This window comes from Genypterus blacodes, unplaced genomic scaffold (genome assembly GCF_046128005.1).
Source record: "Genypterus blacodes isolate CSIRO-AG114 ecotype Tasmania unplaced genomic scaffold, CSIRO-AGI_Gbla_v1 ptg000025l_1, whole genome shotgun sequence".
NCBI lineage: Eukaryota > Metazoa > Chordata > Actinopteri > Ophidiiformes > Ophidiidae > Genypterus > Genypterus blacodes.
The window spans coordinates 12,914-40,736 of NW_027466838.1; the positions used below are offsets into that span (position 1 = coordinate 12,914).

Here is a 27,823-nt window from a genome sequence, read left to right on the forward strand (position 1 = left end):
ATGAGTTAGTATGAGTTTGAATAACAATCATACTTCTTTATTTGAGCCACAAAGAGGAAAGTTATCACATTTCCCATCACACAAAGAGCACATCACGTATGAAACCACAGGGTGACAGCAGAGAAACCCCCTGAGGACTCCCACATTATAGTCAAACCTTTTGTTTCATTGTTTCATTCTTTGTCCTTTGCTGTGACACAACAGCTCACTTTTTTTTTTCTACCAGCCCACCCAAAAAAGTCCTGTCATATTTACGGTAAGAAAACCCCGCGCTAGATATGGTTGTTAGACTGTAAACATTAAGATGAGATGCAAATATAAAATATATTACAGTACAAAATTTCAGTTATTGTAAATTTTAGTTTACAGTTCATTTGGTTACAGTGAATCAGTATATATAACAGAATTATACAATAACAAGTTGGGTTTACTGTAAAATTTGCATTGCACTAATTTTCTGTCAAATTTGCATTAAATGTTATGCTTTGCTAATTTACATAGAATGCCATTCAGATTAACAATCAATAACACTCAAACAAACAAACCTACCTTAAAGTCAAGAGAACTCAAGACAACAGTTTAATTGTGTATTTAACATATTTCAATACTTTTTGACTTTAAATTGAAATGTTTTGTTAGGTAATTTAGAGTTGTACTGTTAAACAACTTTTTTTTACAATTTATAAGAACTTTTAGCATCATTACATTATTTAACCATTAATTTCAGACTTTTCTTTTACAGTGTACACCCCTATACACACACACCAAATTAAAGGTTATGGTATTTCTACAAGACTAGAGGCGAGTGTGCTGTGATCTGTCATGCAGTCATCTGTGTCCTGTTTGACTGCACTTTGCTTCCACCTTGTAACCACTCATTTAATATCCTGAGTCCTGTCGGTTGGCTGTGCTGTGCTGGAATATATGACCTTCACTTTGTTCTGCTCAGAAGGAAAGAATGCAGCGACTTAACAGTTTCCCTGATTGCATCTTTCTTTCCTACAATTAAACCCCTCATTACAATCAAGTGAATACCTCTGATGTGAGTGTAACACAGTCACAGCTGTCTGATTGGTGAAGTCACTCCGGGTTAAACATCAACAGGTAAACTTAACTTCACAGCAGACAATCACTGATGCAATCAACGTATTCATTCAAATTATTCATAATGATTTACACAACTTACAATGACTAGAAAACCATTTCAATGATGAACCAGTAGAAAACTAAACACCCCTCCCTCTTTAAAACACACAAACACACACAGTGAGTGACAAAGTCAGTGTCAGTGTTGCCCATCTATCATTAAATGTTCTTTGTATTCTGCATTATTTCCTTCAAGGGTTAAAAGGAAGAGGCCGTACTGCAGAGAGAAAGTATAGCAGCTGACTTGGCAATCGTTTCTGTTATTATAACAGTCCATCACTATGGCAGCCTATTACAAACGCTGGGGACATTAATGAGGTTTGTATTGAACTGCTGTACGCATTTGCCACCTCACACGTAACAATGAATATAAACTTCCCCTCTGGCTTTTCCCCTGTCTCCATTTTCTGCTTCTTATCTCTGAAATGTGATTCAGATCTCACTGTTTTCAGCCATTTCCTGCACGTGTACAACATCCACGTAAACAAGAGGCAATATAACTGAACATTAAAGCTCAGCTGTACCGATTGTGAGTCTTTGCAAGTGAATGTGTGTTGGTGGTATGTGTGTATTTCAAAGGGTTCATTTGAAGGATCCTGCAGTTTGGTCACAGTGTAGAGGGTCTCGGCAGACTGGGCTCCAAAACTGCTGTGGCGTTCACAACTCCCAAACTACACATAAAAACACTGCAGTTAGCCAACATCACACGCTGTTATTTATATGTGCGTGGTGATGCAACCTTCTTTTAGAACAGATCTATTATCAGGACACTGATCATTGAACTGACCTCTCTATAATGCTGTTGTTACATTGTAGCTCTCTGACCAAAAGCTCCATTTCCTCCTTAAGATGGTGCATCCTAGAGGAAGACAGACCATCAGATGAACTGTTGTTTTGTTTTTTTCCTGCCTGCACACACATGATCACGCGCACAAACACACACACACCTGGAAACCATCTGGTCCTTGTCCCTGGGCGTGATCCCAGGCTGCTGCTCTGCTTTGTTAGACTGCTTAGTGAATAGAAATCTGTCCAGGGCCTGAGGAAGGACAACATGTTATATCACTGCATCACAACAGTGTGTGTCTGCATTGTTAAAATCTCTTATCTGAGCAACAGGGACATATCAAGTGTTCGACAGATAAGAGGAGAACAGTGCACTGTTTGGAGCCCGGGAAAGCTGACCTTATTCTGGCGCTGCTCACTCATCTCCAGGTCAGCCAACAAGCCAGAGGAGAAAGAGCTGAAGTCCTCCATTCGGCTTTGCATCTCCAGTAGAACACTGCAAACACAACATGGATACACTTGAGTCTTTACATTGTGTGTCAATGCCAATTCCCAAATCAATTAGAAAAGGTTCAGAATAGGGAACTGTCCTTTAAAGGGCCGTTTCCAGGAAAGTGAGGCTAGTTCCTCTGTTCCAGTCCCTTCTGTGAGGGTTTCAACTGGCTCATATTGCGCCTGAGATATAGAACATGATGATTTGTTAGCTTCACCACTGTGTGTGTAGAGACCTCTGACCTGTTCCATGTCTTCGTTGTGGCCAGGAGCTCCTTGTACTTCTGATAACAGTCGTCTCTGAACAAGGACTTTACTCGCTTAATGTGGGACAACAAGTTGATCCTGGGAAGGAATAGCAACAAGCATGTTACTGGGAAATCATGGGCAAGCTGAAGCTGTGCAGACACTTCACAAGCAAAGACACACTCACTTCTCAAACTTGTGGATTTGCTCGTCATTGTATGACAGCTCTATAGGGAAAATAACAAATAGGTTATCTATACAGTACATATACATACAAACACTACATACAAACAAATGCTGCACATACTGCCTGTCAGTCTGTCTTGACGGTAATGCTGATGAATCACCGTTATCTTCTGCAGGAGCATCTCCATCTTCTGACAGCTATGCGAGTCAGAGATCAGAGTTCAAACAGCACAAACCCATGAGCACCACAAATACGACTCATCAATTATATGTCTCCTCTGTGTACCTCTTGTTGTCTGCCAGACTCTCGGCTAGTTTGGCCTGTTCTATCTGCAGCTGCTCCACCCGGTTCTGAAACTCTTGGATGCCACTGGCGTATACAGGCAGGTGCTGCTGTACCTGCAGGGGGAAATCAACAAACACTCTTTGCCTTACCAACATGCAGAGCAACGAACAAACCACTAATCTGTCAATGGTTACTCTTCATCTACCTGGATAATCAACAGGCCAGAATTCAAAGTGACCTGTCTCTCTCATCTCTACTAAAGTATAACTCATCATAATGTATTTACGTGTTCACATTATGTACGCCCAAATAAGTTCAAACATTGGAAAAGAGAGAACTCCCATGACGTTCAAGTTAATTAGCTTACAATGTTTATGTTGTGGGTTTGAAGCTTTAAATTCTATAATGTTATTATAATGTGATAACTCCCATTTACTGCATTTCAATCCTTTCCATGTAATCTGCCTCTCTTCTTTGTACAGTGAATAAAGGAGAGACAAAAAGTCCTAAAAATGTGGAAAAATAGAACATCCACACCACCGCCGCCGCCGCCACACTGCAGCCATGTTCACACCACATCAGTGAAGTTGGATTCTCTGATGTCATGTCGTGACGGCCGCTTACCAGCTGCAGCTTTTGATCGTTGTTAACCGAGCCCGAGTTTTCGGAGGAGTTATGGCCTCTGTAACGCAAAGACACAACAGATATGGAAAGGAAGAAGAAGGGGGAAGTTAGAAAACAGCAATATTATTAGAATGTCCAAGATATTTGTACACTGGTCTTGTTGTAATTCTTACAGCAAGACCTGGCTGTCATGGTGACCAATTCTGAACAACATGCAGCTCAATTATAATGTGACTTACTGCTGTAGTAAAACATGAGAAACAAATGTCTGTCACAGATGCGCCACTATACACTTCCCTTTTTAAGAACGATTGCATTTGTTACTTATAGCGACTGAAGTAAAGTATGTAACTTCCCTTATTCCATAACACTCATATTAAGGCTTCATGTCCCACCTTTAAGTGTAATACAGACTTTTCTCCATCAAAGTAATTGCAGATAAACTCACAGCATGCAAAGTCTGCGGTCTAAACTGAGGCAGGTCTGCAGTCTAACGGTGATCATTGCGATACTGTGCATGGCTTCTCCACACTCCCTTTGCAACCTCATCCTGAGGAACAACCGCAGCATTGAAGGAGACATGGAGGAGAAAAGGGGCGAAAGGGAGACAAATTAGACAGTGGCAATTACCTGGAGTAATGTGCTAGTCAAGTCTGGAGGTAAATCACACGGTGCAGTGTAGCTGGAATCTTTATTTGTGTGTGTGTGTGTGTGTGTGTTTGTCTCACATGTAGCTATAGTATCCTTGCAAAAGCAACTCTCTGTGTTTGTGCAGCAGCTTTACGATCCTCAAATACTGGTGGACCACTCCGGTAAGTACCTACAGAAAAGGGGGATGACAAGAGAGAGAAACATTAAAATGCAAGAGAATGACAAATCAAGCACGACTCTTACTATGTCAAAGGAGAAAAGTACCCAGTTACCTTAGTGAAGCTGTAATCTGCAGAGACATCAAACCTGGATGGGATGATAGGTGTTTCCGCTGCAGAAGAGACATGAAGCCTGAGTTAAAACTATGATTTATGGGAAAACGTGTGCAGGTAAAATAAATGTTCATTAGAGCTTTTTTTTCTTTCTCTTAAATGTTTAACCTTAATGTGTGTCTTAAAGTGTGTGCATGTGTGTGTGTGTACGTGTCTTACGTTCTCTGAAGGGTACGCTGGTGCTTAAATCAGCATCAGGGGTGAGCAGAATGAGGGGCTGGGAAGGTGAAGTGCGTGGGAGGTTGACAACCTTCATGTTTCCCTCCAGAGGTAGCTCGTGGCCCAGGTACAACAAATGCTGCTTCTCCACTGCTATACCCGTCTGAGAGGTCACCTCCTCAAAAAGTGCTGACACGCTGATGGGGTTGCAGGAGGGGAAAGGGAGGGGAGAAGGATTTTTGTGACTCCTGTTATGGCTGCTGGCCGGCCACCAGAATAATCAGTCTAGTCAATGCTAAAGTGTAATTTAGCACCCGAGGTGGACTTTAAGGTCAGGGTACAAATACTCAGCAGACTTTGGGAAAGTCAGCATCCATGGTCAGCATAGCTATTATTGTAGTGATAAAGGTCTCAAGGAATTCTAAAAACAAAACTACAATGACCATAAGTACTGAATACAGAGGCACTTGCTGTGTATCACTTGTGGAATCACATGTAATGCATCAGGCCTATGACATCAAGCTGTGGGTACCAACATCACTTCAATACGTGGATATGATGAGAGCATCGTGTGTGATGCTACCTGCTGTACGTACGTGTTATAGTGCTGTATGTAGATGCAGTGCACCACGGCCTGTTGCAGAGTGAAAAGGTGAACAGGCTTCCGCTGTAGAATGTCTGTGGTGGCTGTGAAGAACTGGTCAAAACCCCAACATCTCTCCTGGTCCGCCTCCACTATACCTGCCAGCACTGGAACCAGCTGCACCCTCAGACCTCTGGGACACACAGGGGATGACAGAGGAAGTGGGGGTGATGAAAGTCTGACTGGCATGCACACTCACACACTGTTGTCGCGGTGACATACTGTGAGAGTTGGCAGCTGTGGGGTAGATTGTAGCTCCATTCTATAGGTCCCTCCGCCGTCCTCTGTATTCCTGCTATTGCCCCTGTGGGTTTCTCTGTGGTGATTTTGAACCTATTCAACGAAACACACAAGTCGGGTTGACCGATCGGTTCATATTCTGCACATTGAAGTGATCAGGAAAGTATGTTCTCCAATTTACATGGTGGATTTGTTCTTGCGGGGTCCTCCGTAAGGCATGAAGGGAAGGCCGCCAGTGGCTGTGTGGTAAAACGTCACACCAATGCTCCATAGGTCCACACTCACACCGTAGGCCTTGTGGTGAGGCTGACGCAGGACAGCACGCTCATACATGTCAGGGTGCTACACATGGACACACACACACACACACACACATACAAACACAACATAAGTATGTTTCCTTGCCCTTCAACTTTGAAATTAAAGGTAATGTTTGTTGAACATGAACAGCCTTGCACAAGCTCTATCTCTTTAATTCCAAAAAACCTTGTCAAAAAGATGCTGCTTCACCATATTCTGCTGTATATGCAGTTACTGCTTAGTACCAAATAAGTCTCTGCTTTAGTCCACTAGAGGGCTACATAGTGTTGATGATCAAGTCCTTTTATCATTTCTGTACAATAGTTAGACTGTCTTAGCTGTAGACAAGCACAAGGCACACGTCAACAATTCATATATCTGAACTGGGAAAATGAGTATCAGACAAAAACAATCCTAAGAAAATCAGTTATAATTATATATTCTTGTGCTAGTAATAAATCACAACACAAGACAAATCTGATGACAGGTCATTTTGCATTTTCCCATCTACTGTAGATGTTTACCTGGTTTACCTGTGTAGCTCTTTCCTTACCAAATACTCCTCTGTTCCATAGATGGACATAAACTTCTCATCGTCATCCAGCTCTCTCGCTGCTCCAAAGTCAGTCAGCTTGTAAATGGACTTGCCGTCCTCCCCGACCTGCCGCATGATGTTGCCCGGCTTAATGTCCCGGTGTACCACTCCGTTCTCACGCAGGTGGTTCATCCCCTGCACTGGAGAACAGGGTTAACAATTCATTTGGATGTTTTTTTAAAAAACAATGGGGAACAATTAGATATATACACCCACCTACACACTGTAATACAGTGAAGAACTCTGTTTCAGGCAGGCCAAAGGCATTTTGTGGCTCCTCCAGAACGCTGAGCAGACTTCCTCCTGCGCAGAATTCCATCACAAGCACCTTCTGTTTCGAGGGCAGCTAGACGGACACACACAGGGAGGTGGAGAGTGAGCTGCTGCGCTTCATCTTACACTGCACACAAACATATTCATAAATATTCATAATACACATCATCTGGGAGGGGTTTCACTTGGTGAGGAATGAAGGATTTTACAGGACGAGCTGAGACAGGAATGAGCTAAATTCAGTCATATTTGGAATGGTCTATCAATCTAATTCATGCTTTAATCGATAAACTATTTACTCTGTAAGATTTCAAGTGTTTATAGCCAATAGTAAATCACGTGACTTCTAATCTGAAAGGATCTCATATATAGTAGGTGTACGTGCAACACCTGCAGGTCCACTTCCCGCTCTACAGCTTCTGTTTCAGTGGTCAGTATTTTGTTGCTTCCCCACTTTCTCCGTTTAGTCAAGTGTATTTGTGCACGCTAGTTGGGAGTATTACCTACACATATTTTCCTCTATAACCTATTTTAATATGGTTACTGAATGGTTAATTTGTGGCAATAGTCTCCAATTTTTCAGTTTTTAACAGAAACCTGGTTTGTTTTTGATATGATGACGAGATTTGTTCCACCTACGTCATCCCCTTGATACGTCTGTGTCTACGTCTTGTCCTTGTTTTAGTCATGTCCTGTCACGTGGTTGGCCTCACCTCCTCCACAGCAAACAGCTTCACAATATTGCTGTGGTTAAGCTTCCTCAGCATCTCAAACTCTCGCATCTGGACCTCATGGGGACGGTTGTAGCTCACCATGTTAAACACCTTCACGGCCAACACCTCACCTGACCTCTGACGCAGACAGGGACGGAGACAGAGAGAGAGGGGGAGAGTGTGTCAGATGACGCAAATATGACACCTGCCCACATCCTGGTATCATTTTGTGACCAAACGTGGGAGTTGTTATCCTTATTTTTTTATTATTATTCACAGTAAAGTTACCTTGTTGCGTGCTTTGTAGACACTGGCAGTCGCCCCTTGACCGAGGACATCCTGCAAAGACCACAAGTAGTTTGTAGTACTGGCAGTCAACGCAGCCATCCTGTTGTAGGGGACAGACAGACAGAAAGACAGACAGACAGAAAGACAGACAGACAGACAGAAAAACAGACAGACAGACAGGGGGTGGATGGAGAAAGAAAGCCACACAAAGACACAAACAAGACAGAGAGAGTCAAAAATAAATTATATTCTTAAATTACGACCTTGTAACAAATTACTAAGCTTGTACACAGAAGTACATACAGTGTGGTGTAACTGGTTACTGAGTACTACAAATATACAAAGTTATAAGAATGTTTTTAGATGTTCCTAGGCGTAAACTAGCTTCATATTGTGTTCATGTTACCCCGTTTTACGGAAAATATTACAATAATAGATAGTTAATTGAGCGAGTAGCTACTTGGTTAAGTGAGTGCACTCATTACCTGTAGCATAAGGTTACCTGAGTGTGTATGTTGTTGAGAGTTTCACCCAAATTGCAGTCTAACACACCAAAGGTCCTCCCGTCAACTTTTTGTAGATTTTGGGAGAAAACGCGACACACAAATGGTTTCTTCCCTCACAAAAAGACGCCTGGTCGGCTTCAGTCCAGACTCCTCGTCGAACTCCGGTTACACCGACTCGGGTGAAAACAAAAACGCCCACGTACGCGACTTCTTCCGCGGTGAAACAACGAGCCGCATACCTGCAGGCCCGCAGCGGGACTTCAGTGAAGCCGCGCGGAGAGACGACCTGCCCGGGGAGGTAAATAGAGGTTCCCGCTGGGCTCGGTTAGCTTGTTGATACGCATACAGCGCGGCGTCTGGACCTGGAAGTGTGTTGACCGAGCACCGAGACGGAGACGGAAATGGAGTCAAGCTTGAACTTGACAGTTTCATTCCTCCGCTCACTTCCGAGAATTGGTGTGAGTGCGTGTGCTTGTGTGTACAGTGACACAAGCGCCTCCCTCCACTCATTTATGTTTTGGGCTAAGACTTTGGAACCGCAAGTTAAAGAATAAAAATTAGCTTCCCCGTAAAGGCAAAGTCAAATCTAGCTACATTTTCTGCTATTTTCACAAAACGCTCCATGTAGAAAGTTCGGGTATTTTACATTAATAATGCTAAAATTGGTTGCCAAAGTTGAGTGGAAATGACTGCTGTAAAAAAAGCCAAAAGTTAAAACAACAAAGCGAAACACATTAATTTATTCATTTTGCTGGACACTGACTGGAGCTTCTTGGGAGATACAGACTCACTTTTGGTGTTGGTACATTTGAAGGACAAGTTTGAACTGAATGAACGTCTGCAACCAACATTTTGATCCAGTTATTGCCCTTAAACCCCTCCAGGACATCTCACTGTCGTCAAATCTTCTCCCATGCCCTCTGCCGCTCTGATCCCTTTGCAGAAAAGTTGCAGTTTGCCGATAAAACGTTCAACATGACTTTTGGGATACAGGTGTTTTTGGCATTTGACCTTTGTAGTCAATGGTTCTATCCCTGTTGCAAGTCAATGAGGAGACTGTAATAAGCTTAAAAGTGTTTATGTTTACACTGCAGCAAGTCTGGCTGGTTTGAAAACAGACAACAGGCCACAGAGACAGTCAAGGTACACTTTGACCAATTCGCTTTCATCGTCCGGTTGTTGTTGTCTTCAGTGGACATCCAAGGTCTTCTCACTCAATAAGAGGCGCACAGAGGAAGAATAAACATGTCTGTGCTAGTTTATTACAAAAGGGAAAAGCGCTATTTTTCCCCAACATTCACAACCTGCAGAGATAAACCTTCACACGCAGACACATTTCACATAAATAATAATGATATAATAATGATAATGGAGATTACGTAAACTACAAATCAAAAACTGTATCATTTGTCACAACGCATCACACTTGAATTGCGACTAAATTATCTATAGTCTATTACTATTTACTTTTTTCTTTAATTTAATAGTGTCCATACTGTTCCAAATGTTGTTTATATACTGTTGACAACAACTTTAACATATTCTATCATCAATTCTTGTGGATAAATCCTGGAATGTGTTTGGAAATAACAATGTGACTTTACTCTATATTAATTCTCATGACAAAAAAAATGTATAGCAAGCAATGTTTATTAAAAAACAAATCTACTACAAGAACTACACATAGAATTATACAGTATAAGGCCTATTTGATTAAACAACTATTGCTATTACTGTACAATATTGTACCAAAAAAAAGAGTGTACCTCTGTAATGTACAACATTGTATATACAAAGTACATCTGAACACAGGTTTCTCCAGTAATACAGAGACAACTATAAATAGATTTGACATTACAGTCTTTTTTTTAGTTCTGCTGTTTTCAAATGGACACAAAAATGCATATTATAATATTCAGTTCTGATAAATCATCCCCACACAGTCAGTCCATACGCAAGCTAAGTGCACAATGTTTGATTTGAGATCAAACTGACAGGTGGCATGGAAACAAGAAGGCCCCAACTCCCCTCACAGCACAGCTGGGACGAAACACACCAACCACCCACATGCACATCTGTATGTGTGTGTTAATGTCTCTGCATGTAATTATTCAGCTCTCACACTCATTCACACACATACACACGCACACAGTTCCTCCAGTTGTCATGAGGTAAGAGCAACACAAATACATCCGGTAATTCACATACAATATACAAAGATTAAAATCTTAATTATACTCAATTTCCTTAAAGAGAGCAGATAGGTATGAAGTACGGGGAGCAAAGGTTAAGAGGGTTGTGGGTGAGTGTGTTGGTATAGTAGAAAGCCCAACACACAAGTTGGATAGAGGGGAATACCAGGACGTATGAGGGGAATACAGTGAAAGACGACAAAAGAAGGCTTCATTTTGTCCAACGTGAAAAACATGTGTCCCCTTTTAAAGTCAGTGTTTGCAAAATTATTCAGATAGATATTCCTCAACATAGACAATTCACCGTCAAATCTAGTTCTCCAAAAGGTACATAAACAAATATCTCAAGATTACACAACATAATGCCTTGGTAAACTGCTGTATGTGCCCATTTTACAAGCTCCCGTGGTTTAGTTGGGAATTTCAGAACTGGCGTTGATACGACATGGTGGGTATTCCTGCCGGTCACGTGTTATCTTGCGTTTGCAGAACTCCAGTGGGTGTTAAAGTCGCTGTGGGGTGATCTCCCTTTATGACTCAGGGTGGGGTGATAGTTGAGAGTGCACACATGGGTATTAACACCCTTGTGCATGCATGCATACGCATTCATCCATACATGCATCCGTTCACCCAAAACGGCTACACAATTCCACATTTTATCATTGTAGATTCCAAGCATTAGTAAACAACTGGGAAAAAAAGTTATAAGAGCGATCTTTGCTTACGAAAGCATTGGATGAGGTGGTTGGTTGTGCTTCCATCTAAATACACACAGGAGGTTCCTCAGCTCCATTGCTTCCAGTTATCAAGATTATTAAACATACACACACCCATTAAGATGAATAAAACCCCATTTTGCTGTTAGGTCTGAAGTATATAGATGAAGGAGCAAGCTGACATTTTGGTGTTTGTGTCCTGTGGCTGCTCTTTGTGTCCCTCTGCATGCAAGGAAAACCTGAAAGGTGTTTAGCTGCCACAAAAACAGTACCACACACAGAACTGGGGAATGTGTGTGTGTGTGTGTATGTCAACATTACATATTTAAATGCTGGGTCTTCAGTGGTCCCCTACACATGTAAATAGAGCTGCAGGAGATCGGCAGCGTAATGTTTCAAACTGCCAGCTTTCATTGTTTTATTGCTATGGTTTAAATTACTGCAAGTTACTGTGTAACACTTTGTTAAGCTTCTGTCATGTTGCTGGTAGTAACAAGAAAGGCCATCACAGCTAGAGAGACCTGGAGTAAGAGAGAGGGTGAAAGCGGCTGATCGCATGACTTACATTAATATTTGGCCCAGTTTTCTTAGGATCTATGCCTCTTCCTCTCTTCCTCTCGTCATTACAAATGTCTTTGTCTCCAGTTGTTCACATCTGAAGCAGCAGGTCAGCGGGTTTCATTTGTACACAAAGAATGAGAGCTTAGAATTTCACAGTCTGTTCTCGAGAATCAAAACACTCCACTCCAGTCCTGGGGTCATAAAAACTGCTGTGTCTACTGTACAAAATCAAACAGTGCTTATTTATATACTTAAATCTGTGTGTCAAGGCAAGCAAGGTTCCTGCACACCCACTCAAACACTTTCAAACATCACAAACTCGGGTATTTAAGCTCCAGGTGCTGTACGTCTGTCGGTGTCCGTCACTTGTCCTCCTCTGTGGTATATGGGTTTGAATCCAGTGATTCCTGGAGTCTCTGTGGTGGCTTTAGCAGGGGAGGAGAAAAGTGATTCCAAGCGATTGTTAATTAAAAGCGTTGTGTTGTAGTGATCAGAGCTGCCAGGAGGGGGCAGGAAAGAAGGGAAACACTCTTCAAAGTCTGCAGTGGACATGGGCCAGAGAACTCGTCCAGAGGCCAGTAAGTGAACGCTGCACGTCAACAAATGAAGTGCATCCAGCACCTGGGGGAAGAGCTTTAAGAATCTAAAGAGATGCAAAGATTAGGGCCTGGGTGGTGCTGATGGTGGGGTACTAAAATGGGCAGGATTTGTCATTAGACTGAGGTGGGGGCGGAGGAGTGTTAGGGAGGGAGTGTGAATGTGGCGTGAGTGGCGGCGGAGGCGTTGGGGGCACAGTGGAAGTCGGGGAGCCAGTGGCCGGGCTGCTTCCCCCTCCACCCTTTGGGAACACCACCGGCTTGGGCCTGGTGGCGGGGGGGCGCAGCTCTCTGAAGGAGGGTACGGAGGAGGAGAGGGAGGAGGCGGAGAGGGGGGCAGAGGTGCCAGAGGGCAGCGGGCTCCGCGGCTGGCTCTTAATGGGGCGGAACGACGAGGGCACGTCGCTGGCGGAGGAGGCGCTGCGCTGAAGCGGGTGCGCATGACCAGAGACCCCTTCACTTTCCCGCAACAGGCGGGAGTGGAGTGGACTGGACGGCTCTGAGGCTCCTCCTCCTCCTCCACCACCACCCACACCTTTCAGCTGCTCCAGTGTGTCCAGAACCACATCAGGTGTGTGTTTTGATGTGCTCTGTCTCTCCAGCTCCCTCAGCTCACTCAGGGCAGAGCTCATGGCTGCCTCAATGTCCTGCAACACCAGGGGCAGACAGGAAAGTTAAACATTTGTACTCACACACACACACACACACACACACACACACACACACACACACACACACACACACACACATCATTACCTGTGAGCTGTGCTCCACCTGTGCTATGACCTCAGGGTCCAGAGGTCTGTGGTTGCTGAAGCTCTTGGAGCGTCCTGCTGAAGTCGTCTTGCGCATCTGTGGACTCTCCACCTAAAGATCAGAAAGGCCTCCGATTAATTGCAGCTGTTATGTGAATAACTGTCCATAGGGGACTCAACTGAGAACCGCAGGGTCCCCGGTTCGAGTCCCCGTATGGACCAAGAAAGTGGACTGGCAGCTGGTGAGTTGCCAAGGAACCAAACCCCCAGTGCCGTATCATGGCTGCCCATGATACGGCACCATGTTTGTGTGTGTGATTTGTAAGAGGGAGTGCAAGAAGTCTTAATAAAAGTACCTTGGCCTTGAGTGAGGAGTGGCGACTGACTGAGTTCAAGATGCTGTGAGCACTGAGTGGTCGTTTGTCTCCAGTCTCTTTGATCAGGGCGCCGCCCACAGGAAGAGAAGCAGTTCTCACCCCGCCTCCACTGGCTCCAGGACTCGTACTGTCGCTCTCTGAACTCCGGAATGCTCTCCGGATGCTTCCAGACTCTGGACGCTTTCTCATCCTAAATGAGAGATTTATTTTGTTCACCATTTTATTGTTTACCATATCACTAATTCAGTTCAAGGGGTCAGACTCAGAAAACGACAACACAAAAAACTATAAACTATTAACAAGAAATCCTCAGCTTATGGTTTGTGGTTTGTGGTTTCCTGTTTCTGGTTTAATTCTCTGACTGATATTTTAGCTCTGACCTTTATTCGTTTCCCATTTTTAGTTTACATAATGAATGTGAGACTCACCTGTTCAGGTTGGCTAAGTAGATATCGGCCACATGAGCTCCAGTAGGAGAAGCAACACTGCCTCTGGTGGACACCCTCCCCTCCAGCAGGTCCCTGGCCTCCAAATCAGGCTTGGGACTGCCCCGGCCCCCATCAGACCTGAAATAATCAATGAGAATGCTTCTTACTTTCTAGCTGGGTGGAAGAAATAGTGCACCAGATTTGTTTCAATATGAAGATTTTGTAATATGAAATATGTGGAAGTTGTCCAAATACACTTGACCTGGATAATCTTGGTATACAAATCTATCTATGACATTGATCTAACATATCTTACATGTCTTGGACCACGATGTACTGGTGCGCTATTAGTCCATCCACTCCATTGTGCCTCCCCTCCCACCAGTCTTCGGAGGCCCGGTGGTACAGGAGCAGGGAGGCGCCCTTCTTATATGAAAGCTCCCGATTGGTCCGGCCGGTGTAATCGAACCGAGCTATTGCTTCGATGGGGTCAGCTTCTGAAACAGCCAAGCCTGACATTCAGAGCCGAGAGGTGGAGAGGGAGGCGACGGATGACAGAAACAAAGGGGAGGTGGAAAAGAGGGGAAGCTAGATTAGTGCATAGCAGGTTAGAGCTTGTTCTCTTTGGTGAATTTGCATAGATGTTAACACTGCTGAGCAATATTAAAGCGGCATTATGAACAGGTGAGGAACAGGGTACGAGCTGGTTTAAAAGGTTAGTGACACGGCCACAATAACAGCTGAGTAAAGCAGGGTGAGACGCCATAAACTATCAGCTGACAGAAACTGCATCAGTGACGCTTTATTTCATACATGTACAAACTTATTTCAGTGTATATGTACTGCATGTGTGTGTGTGTGTGTTATGCACCATCATCACTGTTGTGGCTGACAGAGACGGTGTCAGGTGCAGGCTCTTCCACCAGGGGGGGCTCACAGTGCGGACTGTCACTGGGGGAGACGCACAGAGCAAATGAGGTAGGAAGTCACAACAGAGTCTGACAACATGTGTTGGTGATTCACAGCTTGAGCTCATATTTCTCTGTTGTTCAGTCAAACACACACCACTCTCTCTCTCTCTCTCTCTCTCTCTCACACACACACACACACCCTGTGACTGCTGAGGTCACAACATATAGACTGGATACGACTGCAGAAACCCCGGAAGAGTAGCTACTCTTGCATGACATATATCCTGGAAAACCGCAACGACTGGCAGTTGTCACGGTAACCGGTCCTGAGACTTGTTACTACAGCGAAAATGCAGCTGGATAAGTTGGATACAATGTGCATGTGTGTGTGTTTAAGAGTGTGTGTGTGTGTGTATGTATACTGTGCTCTGCCAGGCTGATGTGGTCGGGCGGTACTTTCATCTCCTGTGTGACGGAGGGTAAGATGATCCTCGCGGCCCTCTGGCCCAGACCACAGAGGCCAGGCTTGAGCCCCCATCACTCCATAGCAGTTCCTAAATCACCCCCCCTGGCCCCCCGGCCATCTGGGCTCATCCTCCTCCCCAAGCCCCAGTCAGACACCCCCCCTCCCCACTTGCTCTTACCCCCTTTTTCTTCTCTATCTTACTTCCTTTCCTATGAGAGTAATCAATGCATTCTCTCTCTCTCTCCCTCTCTCACACACACACATAAGACTCCGCTCAATCCACCCATCCGCCGCCCTCACCAGAAGTCGTCCCCTGCTCCGGGGACGGTGTAGATGGGGCCCTGCAGGTCCTGCAGCCCGGGGAAGATGGTGTCATGGTGGATGATGATGGTTTTAATGAGCTCGTTGACGTGGGCCTGGCAGGAGACCTGGTCGTTGCCCTCGGGGACAGACATCAGGGTAGGACCGAAACAGATGGCCAAGTTGTAGGGGTCCATCATGTTCTCTTCACTGCACTGAGAAAGACTGGTGGGGGGAAGAGAGGGGAAGCATTACCTCATCCTCCTCTTCCTCATGCATGCAAGTTAACCAAACCTTCTGTGCACACAAACAACCATGACACATCTTTTATACATCAACAGCATCTTGCGACTGAGCTGTGAGCTCACATGCATGTGTGTCAGATCGCAGGTGGCTACACTGTAATGTCTTACACAGCCTGCATCAATACATCACCTCATTTGTGAGCCGTGGGGATGGGGGAAACTCTCATGACATGTGTGTGTGTGTGTTTTACTGTGAGAACAAGCTGTAGCTTTGGGGGGTTACTGTAAATCAGTCAGCCTAAAGGAGAAGCTCACCGTCTGTCTCCGCATGAACTGTCTGTGTTTACCCAGAGGTTTTAAATTACACCTCTCCCACATGCCATATCTTCCTGCTCACTCATTTCATCTTGCTGAAAGGCTTTTCCAACGATTAGTAGATGGTATGAAAGGTGCGTGTCTGTGTACGAGTTTCCAAAATTGACCTTTTGTGTCGAGTCAAGACTGCACACGTCTTAATTTGGTCATAATTTGATTGAGTATCCCATAAGCTTTGAAGGACATTTAGATCTGATAACTGGGAATGTTGTTTTCTTTTCAATCTCATCCAGATGTTCAGGAAACCATTTTGCCTTTGTTAAGCAGCAACTGCAATTCATGGTCTGACATTTGTAATTTTGAATTATTTGGTGTTTCCTGTATTTTGTCCTGTACTAAATCACTTAAAGTCATAAACACTGTCTAAGAGTAGTTGTCATGTTGTTTTTGCCAAAAAGCAACAATATACAGTAAATTGTTATTATATTGACTTTCGTTTCCAGTTTCCAGTTGAGGTTTGTGTCCTCAACCTTGTCCTGCCACTTACTGGTTGAGGAAAGCGAACAGGTATCTCATGATGACGAGGGTTTTGCTTGGCAGAGACTTCAGAACTTTCTTAATGTGGACCGCCCTCTCCTGCAGGCTCTCCATCGCTGGGAGAAGAGAACAAAGCAGCAACACGGGAGACATTACTCTCTCAGGCACATAGATATGCTTGTACACACACACAAAAAGGGAGACAGGATGTGAGACTTACAGACACAGGATATGAGGTCGTGGAAGACTTCCTTAGGAAACAGGGCATGGTCTAATCCTCTAAAGTAGAGCTTCAGGACTCCAGCAATGGAGTCCATGTCGTGGTCATTTTGGTCTCCTGCCAACGGGTCCTCACCTACACGCCAGGTGAGAAGACAGAGACAGCAGGGATGAAGAAAAGATGAGAAAAGATAAGAAAAACATCTAAAACTATGACTGTAAGCTATCGTGAGAATAATGTTTCAGCTGTTTTCTTACCTCTCTCAAAAGCATTCTTGATGTCATTGACTTCCACCTGAGAGCCTGAAACTCTGAAGATGCCCTCATGCTGCAGACCTACACACACACACACAAAAGTTCTGTCTATTAACACATGACCTCACACTCATTTCACGTAAAAAAAAAAAAAATCTGTATACCCTGCCATCTTTACTAGGAGGCACTTGCATAATTTAGCTATTTAAATGTTGTCAAGAACCAATCACAGTTAACATAACAACACGACCAATCGCTACACAGGACAGCGGATGCCAAGCCTATCGCTCGAGAGGAGAATTTTCTCACCATGGCGACTGATGAAGCGAATGCAGCTCGCCACCATCAGAGGAATGGCCTCACCCGAGTCCTGAAACAGGGTAGAGAGACAGGTAAAGTACAGCAAGTACACTTCTATGTCAGGAGGACTTCCACACACACGTTTGCACACGTACACGCATCGGTGCACACATTTAGCGGGAGTGGGCAGGGCGAAGGGGGGGAAGAGAGAGGGTGGGCGCAGTACCCAGCTGTTGCTAGGAGACGGCTCATTTTCTAGTGCCTTTGTTTATTTCGGGGCTCCACCAAAGCTCCGGGAGGTGAGACCGCGGGCCGTGGGCCACAGATTTACTCTTGATGACACACATGCACGCCAACGTCTCAGTCTGGGCACGCCGTAACCCGATTATCATTTTAAAAGAAAAGTTACATCGATGTTCCTTAGTAGTGACAACAGCAAAAGCCATCCACAAGGGGGTGCCGCAAACATTACGCTTTCCAAACAGATCAGTTGCTTTTCACCAACTGATTTCATTCAGCTGCTTAAAGATGATATTAATTCTAATGTGGATGTGCGTGTACATAAATATCTACTGGATATCCTTCTAGTATATTTAGACAATAGTAAACAAACTGTCATCAAAATCTACATCCTGTGCCTCCTCTTCCGGTGGGTGTGAGAAAACATATGGTTCGAGTTACTGACAAAGCTATGGTGAGTGACTGAGAAGCTAACACACATACACACACTTAAGGGCAGATAATTACCTGCTTCCGTAGTGCGGAGTTCCTTCGTCCACTGCACAGAGGGAGAGAGGGGAGAACGAGAAACGACAGTCTGTCATTACGTCTCCAGTGGGAGAGTCTATTTATGTACACACAACTCTGGTAACGCTCTATTTGTACACACACACACACACACACACACACACACACACATGCACACACGCTTAGAATTTCCTTAAACACTGACAGGGTAAATAAGACCCTGGGCTGCCAAGAAATCAAGCTTAAACACTGTTATGGTGGTTGTATGTAAGTGTGTGTATGTGTGTATCAGTAAATTTTTCTTCCTTCCGCCACACTTACCTGGCAAGGCAACAGTCGGTCTTCTGACCTACAGGGGGGGAGAGGAAGAGGGGGGAGGGACAGGATGAGAGGGAAGAGGAAGACAGTAGAGCTTTATACCAGAAGTGACCACAGGTGGACAGAAAAACAGGGAAACAAACTTCCTGTGGAACCTGTGAAATCACACACACACACACACACACACACACACACACACACACACACACACACACACACACTCCTGCCTGGAGGAACCCCGTCTGCTTTAACACACAGCTGCATCCACATAAAGCTCCGTCATCGTGACCTTAACCTCTGTACAAACCCAACACACACACACACACGGACCCTTAATATGTTAAATCACCTGCTGCTCTTCATTAGTCCTTATTTATCTTTGAACAGGACATGTCCCTCTGGTTTGTTTCAGGGTCACACACACACACACACACACACACACACACACACACACACACACACACACACACACACAGGGATGATGTCTCTACTCACTCTCGCCCAGTGCCTTCTCGATGAGCTCATACTTGGCCTCCAGTTTGGTTATCAGGTTCCTGCCTTCCAGAAACTCCTTCAGCTTCTGTAGCACACACACACATACACAGAAGCAACATTTATAGTTTACGCTTTTGTATTTTTACAACAATAACAATATTTTGGTCTGTCATCTGACCGTAAAGTAAAACTGCTCTGTCTCCTGCTGATTGGCCCGCCGCTTGGCCAAGCTGGGCTTGCTGAGATACGACTCGCTGAAAGTGGACTTGACCGATTCCATGCTGTTGCTGTGGTGGAAGCACTCGGAGACGTCGTAGTCCTCCACGGTCACCATGTCCTGGATGGTGGACAGAGTGGCCTCCATGGTTTTCTTCACCTGATTGGACAGAAATGAGGATGTGAGTGGGTGAGGCAGGGATTCACGAGGAAACAGAGGGACACAAAAAAAGAGCTCTGACCTCTTCGTTCTCGATGGTCAGTGTGGAGAGGCGGGACTGGAGCTGCTGGCACCTCTGGAGCAGCTCGATCTCCAGTGGCGACTGTGCACACACTACACCCATCTGCAACACAAACGGCAATCAACAAGGTCTTAAAAGTGTTTAGCTCCAACACACTGCAACACTTCACAAACAAACACACAGTGCTGACCGTGTCTCCCATGTGGGATTGGAAGTCAAAGCGAGCCGGGGGACAAAAGACGTTGTTGTACGTCTCCATCAACTTCTGTTTGTCTCCGTTGGGCTCCAGGCTCTCTGAGGCGCCCTCCAGCGTCTCCAGGCCGGTGTGTTTGGATGACTCCACGTTGGATTCTGCAGACAGGTAGGTCCTCAGGGCGCGGTGCAGGCTGGCATGGTAGCCCAGATCACAGCACTATCATACACACACAAACAGATTCCATTTGGTTGCCTGCTACTTCATGTTGCCTCACACCGCTCAAGGCATTTCAAGCCTCCAACAGAAAACAAACTGATGAGGTGAATATCATTAACCTTCAGTTACGACAACGTTAAATCAAGAGTCTGCCAGTGTGTTGACAGGGTGATGACCTCTTGTTGACCGATCTGGTTAAGTGTTATTAACAAGCAGAGCAGCGAATAAACTGCTCTCATGTGAGCCAGATCCTTTTTGCCACTTGCTGCGTATGTGTGTATGTGTGCGTTCGCATTAACTGAAGCTAACGTGACGAGACAAGGCGAGGAGGCCAGGATACACACAGGCACATTAGAACACATTATTGGCCTATAAAAGCTGGTGCTCACACAGAGGAACACTCAGTGTGTTTACATGCACGCTGAATGTACATGACCTGTTGCTGAATCAGTGTGTGAGGGGAAATCGATTATTGACACGGTTGAGTAAATCCTTTAACAATCATATTAAGTATTTACGCTGATTCTGATCCTGTTATGTTTACTTCGTGTTAGAAAAATGCCTTAACCTCCTGAGACCTGGACATTTATTTTGTATGAATTTTTAACTTCTCCTTGCTATTTGGGTTTAGTGGGACCTAAAAAAAGTGAAGAATGTGATTATATGTGTAATACATATGAACAGCAAGAGAAAGAGTACAACACATGTCTTCCTATCCTATGTTTTCAAGCAACCCAAAGTTGTATTTATACCCCTAGGGGGCAGCAAAAAATGTCCAGACATGAGGACATTGGGTTCAAGTTAAGCACAATGATGTATATGGTGTAGGGAAACAAAAACGTAATGACCCCATATGAGGACGCAGGGTCTTAGGAGCTTAATAGCAATTTTAAAGTGCGCGTAAACACACCGCGCCATTTCACACTCACGTCGATGATGTCAGAGAGGTCGTGGATGTAATATTTGAAGACGCAGCTGTTGGTGGCTTCCAGGGCCAACAGGTACTCGTTCCTGGCCTTGATGGCCTTCAGCTTGTTCTCCGTGTACTTCGCCTGCCTCTGACAGAGATAGATGGGACGAGTATAGATTAATTCAACAATGAAAACAACAAAGAAGGAGACAGGGAGTTGATAAGGACATTAATAGGGCGGGACGGGGACGGGGGGCAGAAGACAGAGGGATAACAGATGTTAGGGTGAACACGGAACACTATTGATTATGGATAATAAACAGCGGATCACTGTGTTGCTGTGACAGGCCGCAGCTGTAGCAGAGCAGATTAGTAATAAGCCAGTCTCACACTCATACATCATTCATAAGAGACACACACACACACACCATAAGTCGCCGTGACAACAGGTGGGAGACTCTGTTAGAATGAATTTGTCTCCCTGCCTTCATCATCACCTCCTCTCCCTCCCTCCCTGTCTCGCTCTCTCCCTCTCATCTGTAACCTCCCTCGCCCTCCGTCTGGCCTCTCCTAGCCCCGGCTTACCTTCTCTTTCATCTTCTCGATTTTCTTCACGCTGGAGCGCCGCACGTGCTTCTCGTCGGCCTTGATGGTGGTCAGGGCGTCTGGGGAGCGCGGCGTCTGCCTGTCGTCCTGTCGCCCCGAGCGTCCCATCTGCTTCTCCTCCTGCTTCTCCGCGTCCTTCAGCTTGGACTCGGCGTTCATGCTGTCGGTGTTGTACATGTGGTAAGTCTTCATCACCTGCGGAGGATGGTGGAGAGAGGGTGGTGAGAATGAGAGAGAGAGAGAGAGAGAGGGGAGTTAAAAGTTTGTGTCTGCTGGGTGACACACACGCACACGCACACACATTCTCCTTGTGTGTATGGTTATGAAATGAGAGTCAAACACATGAAACAAGCGTACGTGTGTGTGCAGTGTCAGCCTTATACTTGTGACCACCACCACAAGATCTGTCATTATACACTGTTATGCTCAAAACCTCCCACGCACACACAGACACACACACACACAGCTATGTATAGGAGTACATATTTAAGCATGTGGATGTCATTCAGGCAAAATCTATTTCTATGTATTACTATATACTGTAATTACAGAATCTGTTTTTATGAGCCCGGCTGTGCTTCCAACAGTCTAGCTTGACGCTCGCTGTTCCCTACAAGTGGTGTGCAGTGATTGTCTCAGGCCTTTGGCAAGAGCTTGGACATGTGTAACGTGAACCGTGACAGCTTGAGAAGTCAACAGAGATCCACTGGTGACGTCCTGTAGTAGCAGCAATCAAGTCAGACGGTTCAGATCACAACAAAGTAACCTGAGCTGTGAGCACGTACTGATCATATACATCATATACTGGAAGCCAAGGACATGAGTTTCCACTGGAAGTTGTAACAGCCGGCGCTCAGAGATAAAAAAGGGGATGAATTTGTGATTGTAAAAGTAAAGCTTGTTGATAAACAGTATATCTTCAGCCTGTCACACACATGGCATAAACACGTCTGTGTTTACTTCTCATTTTCAATCTGTAGGAACGTGGCAGCTCCTCTGTTGGGACTCCGGGTGAATTATACTCCGGAATTGGCTTCTGAACACATTTTGGAGGAAGGAATGATGCTTCATTTTATGTCTACACCATCTATTGCGATGAGTTGTTGGCAAGGTTTGGCAATGTGTAGATGCAGAGGGTCGTGTAATTGACGATTACAATGAACCTTGGGCTTAAATTGTGCTCTATAATTATCGTTTTAAAGTTAAAATTCAGCATGGATTCACTCTGTGAGGAGCAACCCGATCTCCCTGGCAGTGCTTCTACTCATCATTTCTAGGGTCACTACACATAACATAACAAATGGTGGGAGTACAGGCGGTGTGTTTCTCTCACCGTGTAAAGCTCATTAAGCACTTTCATCAGATCCTCCTGTAGCTGAACGCCGACCTCTTTGCTCTGCAGAAAACAAGAGAATAGTGAATGAAAACACGGAGTCATTACTAACACCAACATTCTATCATCCGCCCATCAGCCGAGTCCTCCCCCTGTAGACCAACGTCCTCACACATCCTCATCCATTTCACAAACTGCTCCATCATCCGTCTGGACAAGATCATCCAGGCAGACAGGGGTGGAGGAGCTGCCAGTCTCAGACGAATGAGCAGGGAAGCGATGGATATGATGGATATGGAGTGAGAGGCCGGTCACTAAATGATGGCCGGGGCGAGACGGAGGGAGGGAGGGCGAGAAAGCCAGAGACGGAAGACAAGAGGGGAAAAAAAGAGATGAAAGAGGGAGGACAGGGAGAAATGTTGGTTGGTATTGAATTTCAGTAAGTCTTGAAGTCTCGCATTGAGGTTGAAGAAGTTGCACGTGGACATAGAGGACAGCCGGGAGAAAGACAGGGGAAATCAAACATGTGAGATAATGAAGGGGAAGAGAGGGAGTTAGTGGAGGTGGAGAATAACACACAGACAGACAGCACATGTTGAGCATCTGTCTGTTCTGGAAGAAGGGCACAGACGAGGATGTGGGGGGGGGGGGGGGGGGGGGGGGGGAATGGGGTCAGGAGGTGAGCTGGTAAAAAAGAAAAGAAGAAGTGGAGGGAGGGAGAAGAAGAGTACGGAAGAGTACAGAGGAGAGCAGAACCAGGGTTTCCCTCCCTCTGCAGAGGGACAGAGGAGGCACGTATTATTTGACACCTAGCCAGACGACAGCCAATCAAAAAGCAATCAGCCTTGCCCGAGCCGTCCTATCTATCAAACCGTTGAGCGTGACCTTTGAACTTTTCATCCTAGCCTGCTTGCTGCGACAAACTGGCAACAGTAAAACTAGCACGCCACATTAGCCCAGAAGCCGACTGTGCAGGTTGAAGACCGTGAGCTCGTTAATGCACTTGGACTCATTAGGGCTTTTTTCTCTTGTCAATAAAAAGCTTCTCTCCCTCTCTCTCTCTCACACACACACACACACACTCCCCTACTGAGCCAACAGTACTGCTCTGCACAACTTTGCAAACTGAACTAAATGTTTGGCTCTCTCCATTATGGCTTGTGCTACGCATCCAAATGAGCAGTGTGTGTGTGTGTGTGTGTGTGTGTGTGTGTGTGTCATGGCCCCTGGCAGTGCTGGTTTTAATGCCGGTGACTGTAAACGTTATAACTGAACTAATTATGTACTTAATTAGCCATTGCAACACTTTGTGTGTATGTGTGAAGGTTTCTGTGCTGTGTGCGAGCTGAGCATGACGCAGAACAGAGGGAGGGAGAGGGGGGGGGGGGGGGAGGCAGCGAAACAATCTGGGTAGAAGTCTTTAGTTCTCGTCGCCTGTGATCGGCCAGTGAGCTGAGTTCTTGAGTTCGAAGTCGGCCTATCAGGATGGAAATCAGGCGTCTCTGCCATGACATTCCATATGCAGCCTGCTTCACTTTGAATTACACATGTACACACACACACACGCACTCACAGGTTTTTCTTCCTATACTGGTGAATACTTTTTAATTATTTGACTTGATTCCTAATATTTCCCAATCCAGGTCCCAAAGCCACATTTCCAAAACAAACAATAAATCTAACCCATAATTGAACCCTTATTATACTCTTGATTCTCTGTGTGTGTGTGTGTGTGTGTGTGTTTGAATGTGCCTTACCTTTTTAAAGAGGCGGCCAGAGTCCTCGCTGACCTGTGCAAAGCGGGGGATGATGTTGTTGAGGTAGAGGTCGGACAGTGTGGCGTGGTCGCGGCTCTCCCTCTTCACCTGCAGCAGCAGCAGGTTCCAGCAGTTCACTGGAGACAGAATGCTGTGCTCCTTCCTGCAGAACAGAGGAAGAGTTTCAACATACCGCCGCTGTTCACGCAGCTCAAAGCACATTTTTAACAGGAAATGGAGAACCACCATCTTTAATCTCCAAAATTCCCCCTTTTCAGCCAGTTAAAAGAGAGCCATTATGTCATTGATACACACCAATCAGTCGCTCCTTTTGATTGCACATAAGGCCAATGCATTCTGGGTAACGACTTTTGTATGAGCGTGATGTTGAATCCGCCAGCAGTAGCGAGCTTTGATCAATTTTTGGATAAAACACGGAGTAAAAACTCAGCGGTGGTGAAAGCCTGAACTATGACTGTGCTGTTTTTACAAAGATGAAACAAGGAACTGGGATAAAAGGGAGAAAACATTACACACACACACACCCACACACACGAGCCAGCCCAAACAGAGGATTCAGCCAGGGTACAAAACCCAGCAGGGAGAGTCAAGACCTCCCCCGTGAGCACAGCTGTCACAGACAGGAAGACAGAGAAGGGACGGCGAGGAGGAGACGCAGCGGGAGCGCGATAAAAGACTGTAATGATTTTAGTAATGGCCTGAGAGAGGAACAACATGTCATTGTCTCTGCCTCGAGTAGCGTAAAGCCATTACGCTAAAACGTGATGCAAGCCCATCAGTGGCCTGCGTGGTAGACAACACTAGAGCCCCTGTGTGTGTGTGTGTGTGTGTGTGTTTGTGTGTGTGTGTGTGTGTGTGTGTGAATGCGATGTGCAACAGTGTGTGTTAAGGATGATCCATGGATGATCTAGTGGGTAAAATGGATTATGAGTAAGTGTAAGTGGATGAAAGAAGGCCTCTGTAACCTTAAGAGAAGCTTTAACGCCATAGTGAGAACACACAGAAAGAGAGAGAGAGAGAGAGAGAGAGAGAGAGAGAGAGACAGAGAGATGTAATGCCTTGCAGCGCTTTCTCTGTACGTATACATATTGGGGAGAGGGGGGTGAGGGGGTCAGGACAAGTAGAGCAGTGACCCAAGCATACGCAAGGTCAGAGAGAGACAGAGGAACTCTTTGAATGGATCGGTATAGAGTGGGGGGTGGTGTGTGTGTGTGTGTGTGTGTGTGTGTGTGTGTTTGTGTGTGTGTGTGTGTGTGTGTGTGTGTGGGAAAGCAGGCTCTTGATGGCATGAGTCATAGGGAATGATGTGATATGCTGGTACTCGTTGTCGCTGGTCAGATGTGCCGATGACTAACAGCTCCATAAGGATTCCGGGCAGCAGAGAAACACACACTTTCATTCATAGTGTTGTTCTGAAGTCAACAACAACAACAACAACGCCGCCTCTCCCCATATATGGCCCTTTTACACCTCAGCCTTGTATCAGCCATCATGTGTGTGTGTCCGTTTCTCTTTCAAATCCAACTTCCCTCTGCCGTTTCAATTCCTGCTCCTCTGTCTGTTATGACATAACATCTTCCTCTATGCAACGGGAGCTTAAGTTCCTCTATTTATGCTCGTGACAAGTTTGCATGATGATTGTCACGGTAATATGTGACCCCTTGAGACCCCACGCAGGCGGACAGAATGAGTCTGTATGCCATTATACACATTTTAGATGACTTAAGACAGGTAGAGGTGTTAATAATGTGTGTGTGTGTGACATTAAGAAATGCCTCTACAGTTTAGATCTGTGTGAAAACTCATAGATAAAAGCCATAATCTACCAAAATCTAACCTCTGATCTTTAGATTCAGACTTCCAAGAAACTGAAGTCAAGTTAAGAGCCTCAGATTCAGCGTAACGCCGGCCTTTCAATCACAATGTGCAACTTGTGAGGCCTCCAACTCCATGTGACCAATCAGCCTGTCAAGCCTTAGGGCGCACACACACACACACACACACACACACACACACGCACACACACACAATACGGTTAAATCATGAAGCCCCCACCACACCACCGCTGCACACAGTCAGCCACATAGCAGGAATACCAGGGGTCTCCATGGGACCTACACACACACACACACACAACCCCAAAATCCTCATACCCCACATTGCTTAGGGCATGGCTAATGCCTGGCTGTAGAGAGAAACCCACAGACACACACACCTACATTCACACACTCACAGAGAAAGACATACACAAACACACACACACACACAGACACATACACAACTGGAAAATAACTGAAATTCCAGCGTGGCACCCGGCCTGAGCTGCAGCAGATGCGAGGAGGAGTGTGTTGAATACGCAGATGTTAGGAACGGAGACAGGCAGGGGGAAAGGAGAGGAAAGGAAAGCAGAGAGGGAGAGATGAAAACAGAGGGAATGAACCCATGACAGTCAGTGAATAGTATACCTCACTGCCTCACACATCTGGATAGATCATAAACGGAGCATGAACCCTAACAGCAGCAGCAGCAGCAGCAGCAGCAGCCCGTCTGAACTCTTTTACTGGCCGACCGTTGCCCCCTTCCCCCCGCCCCAATTCCAGCGTGAGGGAAACTCTGCAACTGTCTCGCTATCGATCAGAGCTGGAGGGGCGTGTCCTCTTTGGACCTATTGATCCCTTCCAGTCGGTGTGTGTGTGTGTGTGTGTGTATGTGCATGGGATTGTCAGGTATTTTCTAGAAAACTGCATGACGAAAAGAGAATGTTACAGCGCGCAGGGAAAACCCCTCCCGTAGTGGTGATTATGGGAATTCCAGTGTTTCACAGCAGCAAATAGTGAGTTTAACAGAAATGAACACACCAGAGCTGCAAAGGAGGAAAACATCCAGCCACTAATATGAGAAGAGAGAGGTTTCAGTCGTCCTCGAACAAAGAACCTACGAACCAAAGCTGCAACTGAAAACTACCATGCATTATTTTTCTCTGGTATATACATAGTATCTCTCTCTCTCTCTCTCTCTCTCTCTCTCTCTCTCTTTATGTGTGTGTGGTTTATGATTAGCTAGCAGTTCAGTGGATTCCCACAGAGGAACACACCACTCTCTCCCACCAAAACCTGCCAGACAGATT

General features: G+C 45.4%; 2 protein-coding genes across 4 annotated transcripts in view; both read right to left on the reverse strand.

The window, feature by feature from the left end:
• Nucleotides 1-228: 228 nt before the first annotated feature.
• On the reverse strand, nt 229-8,925 carry ikbke (inhibitor of nuclear factor kappa B kinase subunit epsilon). The gene is made up of 21 exons (XM_076143498.1): nt 8,463-8,925; nt 7,961-8,060; nt 7,673-7,810; nt 6,903-7,032; nt 6,645-6,826; nt 5,973-6,133; nt 5,774-5,884; nt 5,505-5,684; nt 4,909-5,105; nt 4,690-4,748; nt 4,495-4,586; nt 4,215-4,316; nt 3,767-3,824; nt 3,143-3,255; nt 2,978-3,054; nt 2,858-2,897; nt 2,668-2,769; nt 2,332-2,428; nt 2,094-2,185; nt 1,934-2,005; nt 229-1,817 (listed from the first exon to the last, which is right to left on the reverse strand). Exons 2-21 carry the CDS (start codon nt 8,057-8,059, stop codon nt 1,754-1,756), a joined length of 2,166 nt encoding a protein of 721 aa, XP_075999613.1. The 5' UTR covers nt 8,060; nt 8,463-8,925; the 3' UTR covers nt 229-1,753.
• Nucleotides 8,926-10,098: 1,173 nt separating this feature from the next.
• Nucleotides 10,099-27,823, reverse strand: part of srgap2 (SLIT-ROBO Rho GTPase activating protein 2) — a 41,228-nt gene continuing 23,503 nt past the window's right edge. For 2 of the 3 annotated variants that reach the window (XM_076143495.1, XM_076143497.1), the window contains exons 3-23: nt 24,676-24,838; nt 22,919-22,981; nt 21,565-21,780; nt 20,999-21,127; nt 19,848-20,069; nt 19,658-19,759; nt 19,378-19,575; nt 19,200-19,284; nt 18,708-18,735; nt 18,387-18,417; nt 17,649-17,709; nt 17,343-17,420; nt 17,086-17,220; nt 16,876-16,981; nt 15,769-15,993; nt 14,963-15,042; nt 14,408-14,603; nt 14,092-14,229; nt 13,643-13,853; nt 13,288-13,398; nt 10,099-13,178 (exon numbers count right to left, since the gene is read on the reverse strand). In XM_076143495.1, coding sequence (XP_075999610.1) covers nt 12,627-13,178; nt 13,288-13,398; nt 13,643-13,853; nt 14,092-14,229; nt 14,408-14,603; nt 14,963-15,042; nt 15,769-15,993; nt 16,876-16,981; nt 17,086-17,220; nt 17,343-17,420; nt 17,649-17,709; nt 18,387-18,417; nt 18,708-18,735; nt 19,200-19,284; nt 19,378-19,575; nt 19,658-19,759; nt 19,848-20,069; nt 20,999-21,127; nt 21,565-21,780; nt 22,919-22,981; nt 24,676-24,838 — 3,130 coding nt within the window. In that variant the 3' untranslated portion in view covers nt 10,099-12,626. The remainder of the gene's footprint in view (nt 13,179-13,287; nt 13,399-13,642; nt 13,854-14,091; nt 14,230-14,407; nt 14,604-14,962; nt 15,043-15,768; nt 15,994-16,875; nt 16,982-17,085; nt 17,221-17,342; nt 17,421-17,648; nt 17,710-18,386; nt 18,418-18,707; nt 18,736-19,199; nt 19,285-19,377; nt 19,576-19,657; nt 19,760-19,847; nt 20,070-20,998; nt 21,128-21,564; nt 21,781-22,918; nt 22,982-24,675; nt 24,839-27,823) is intronic. The other variant, XM_076143496.1, reaches the window with a different exon arrangement.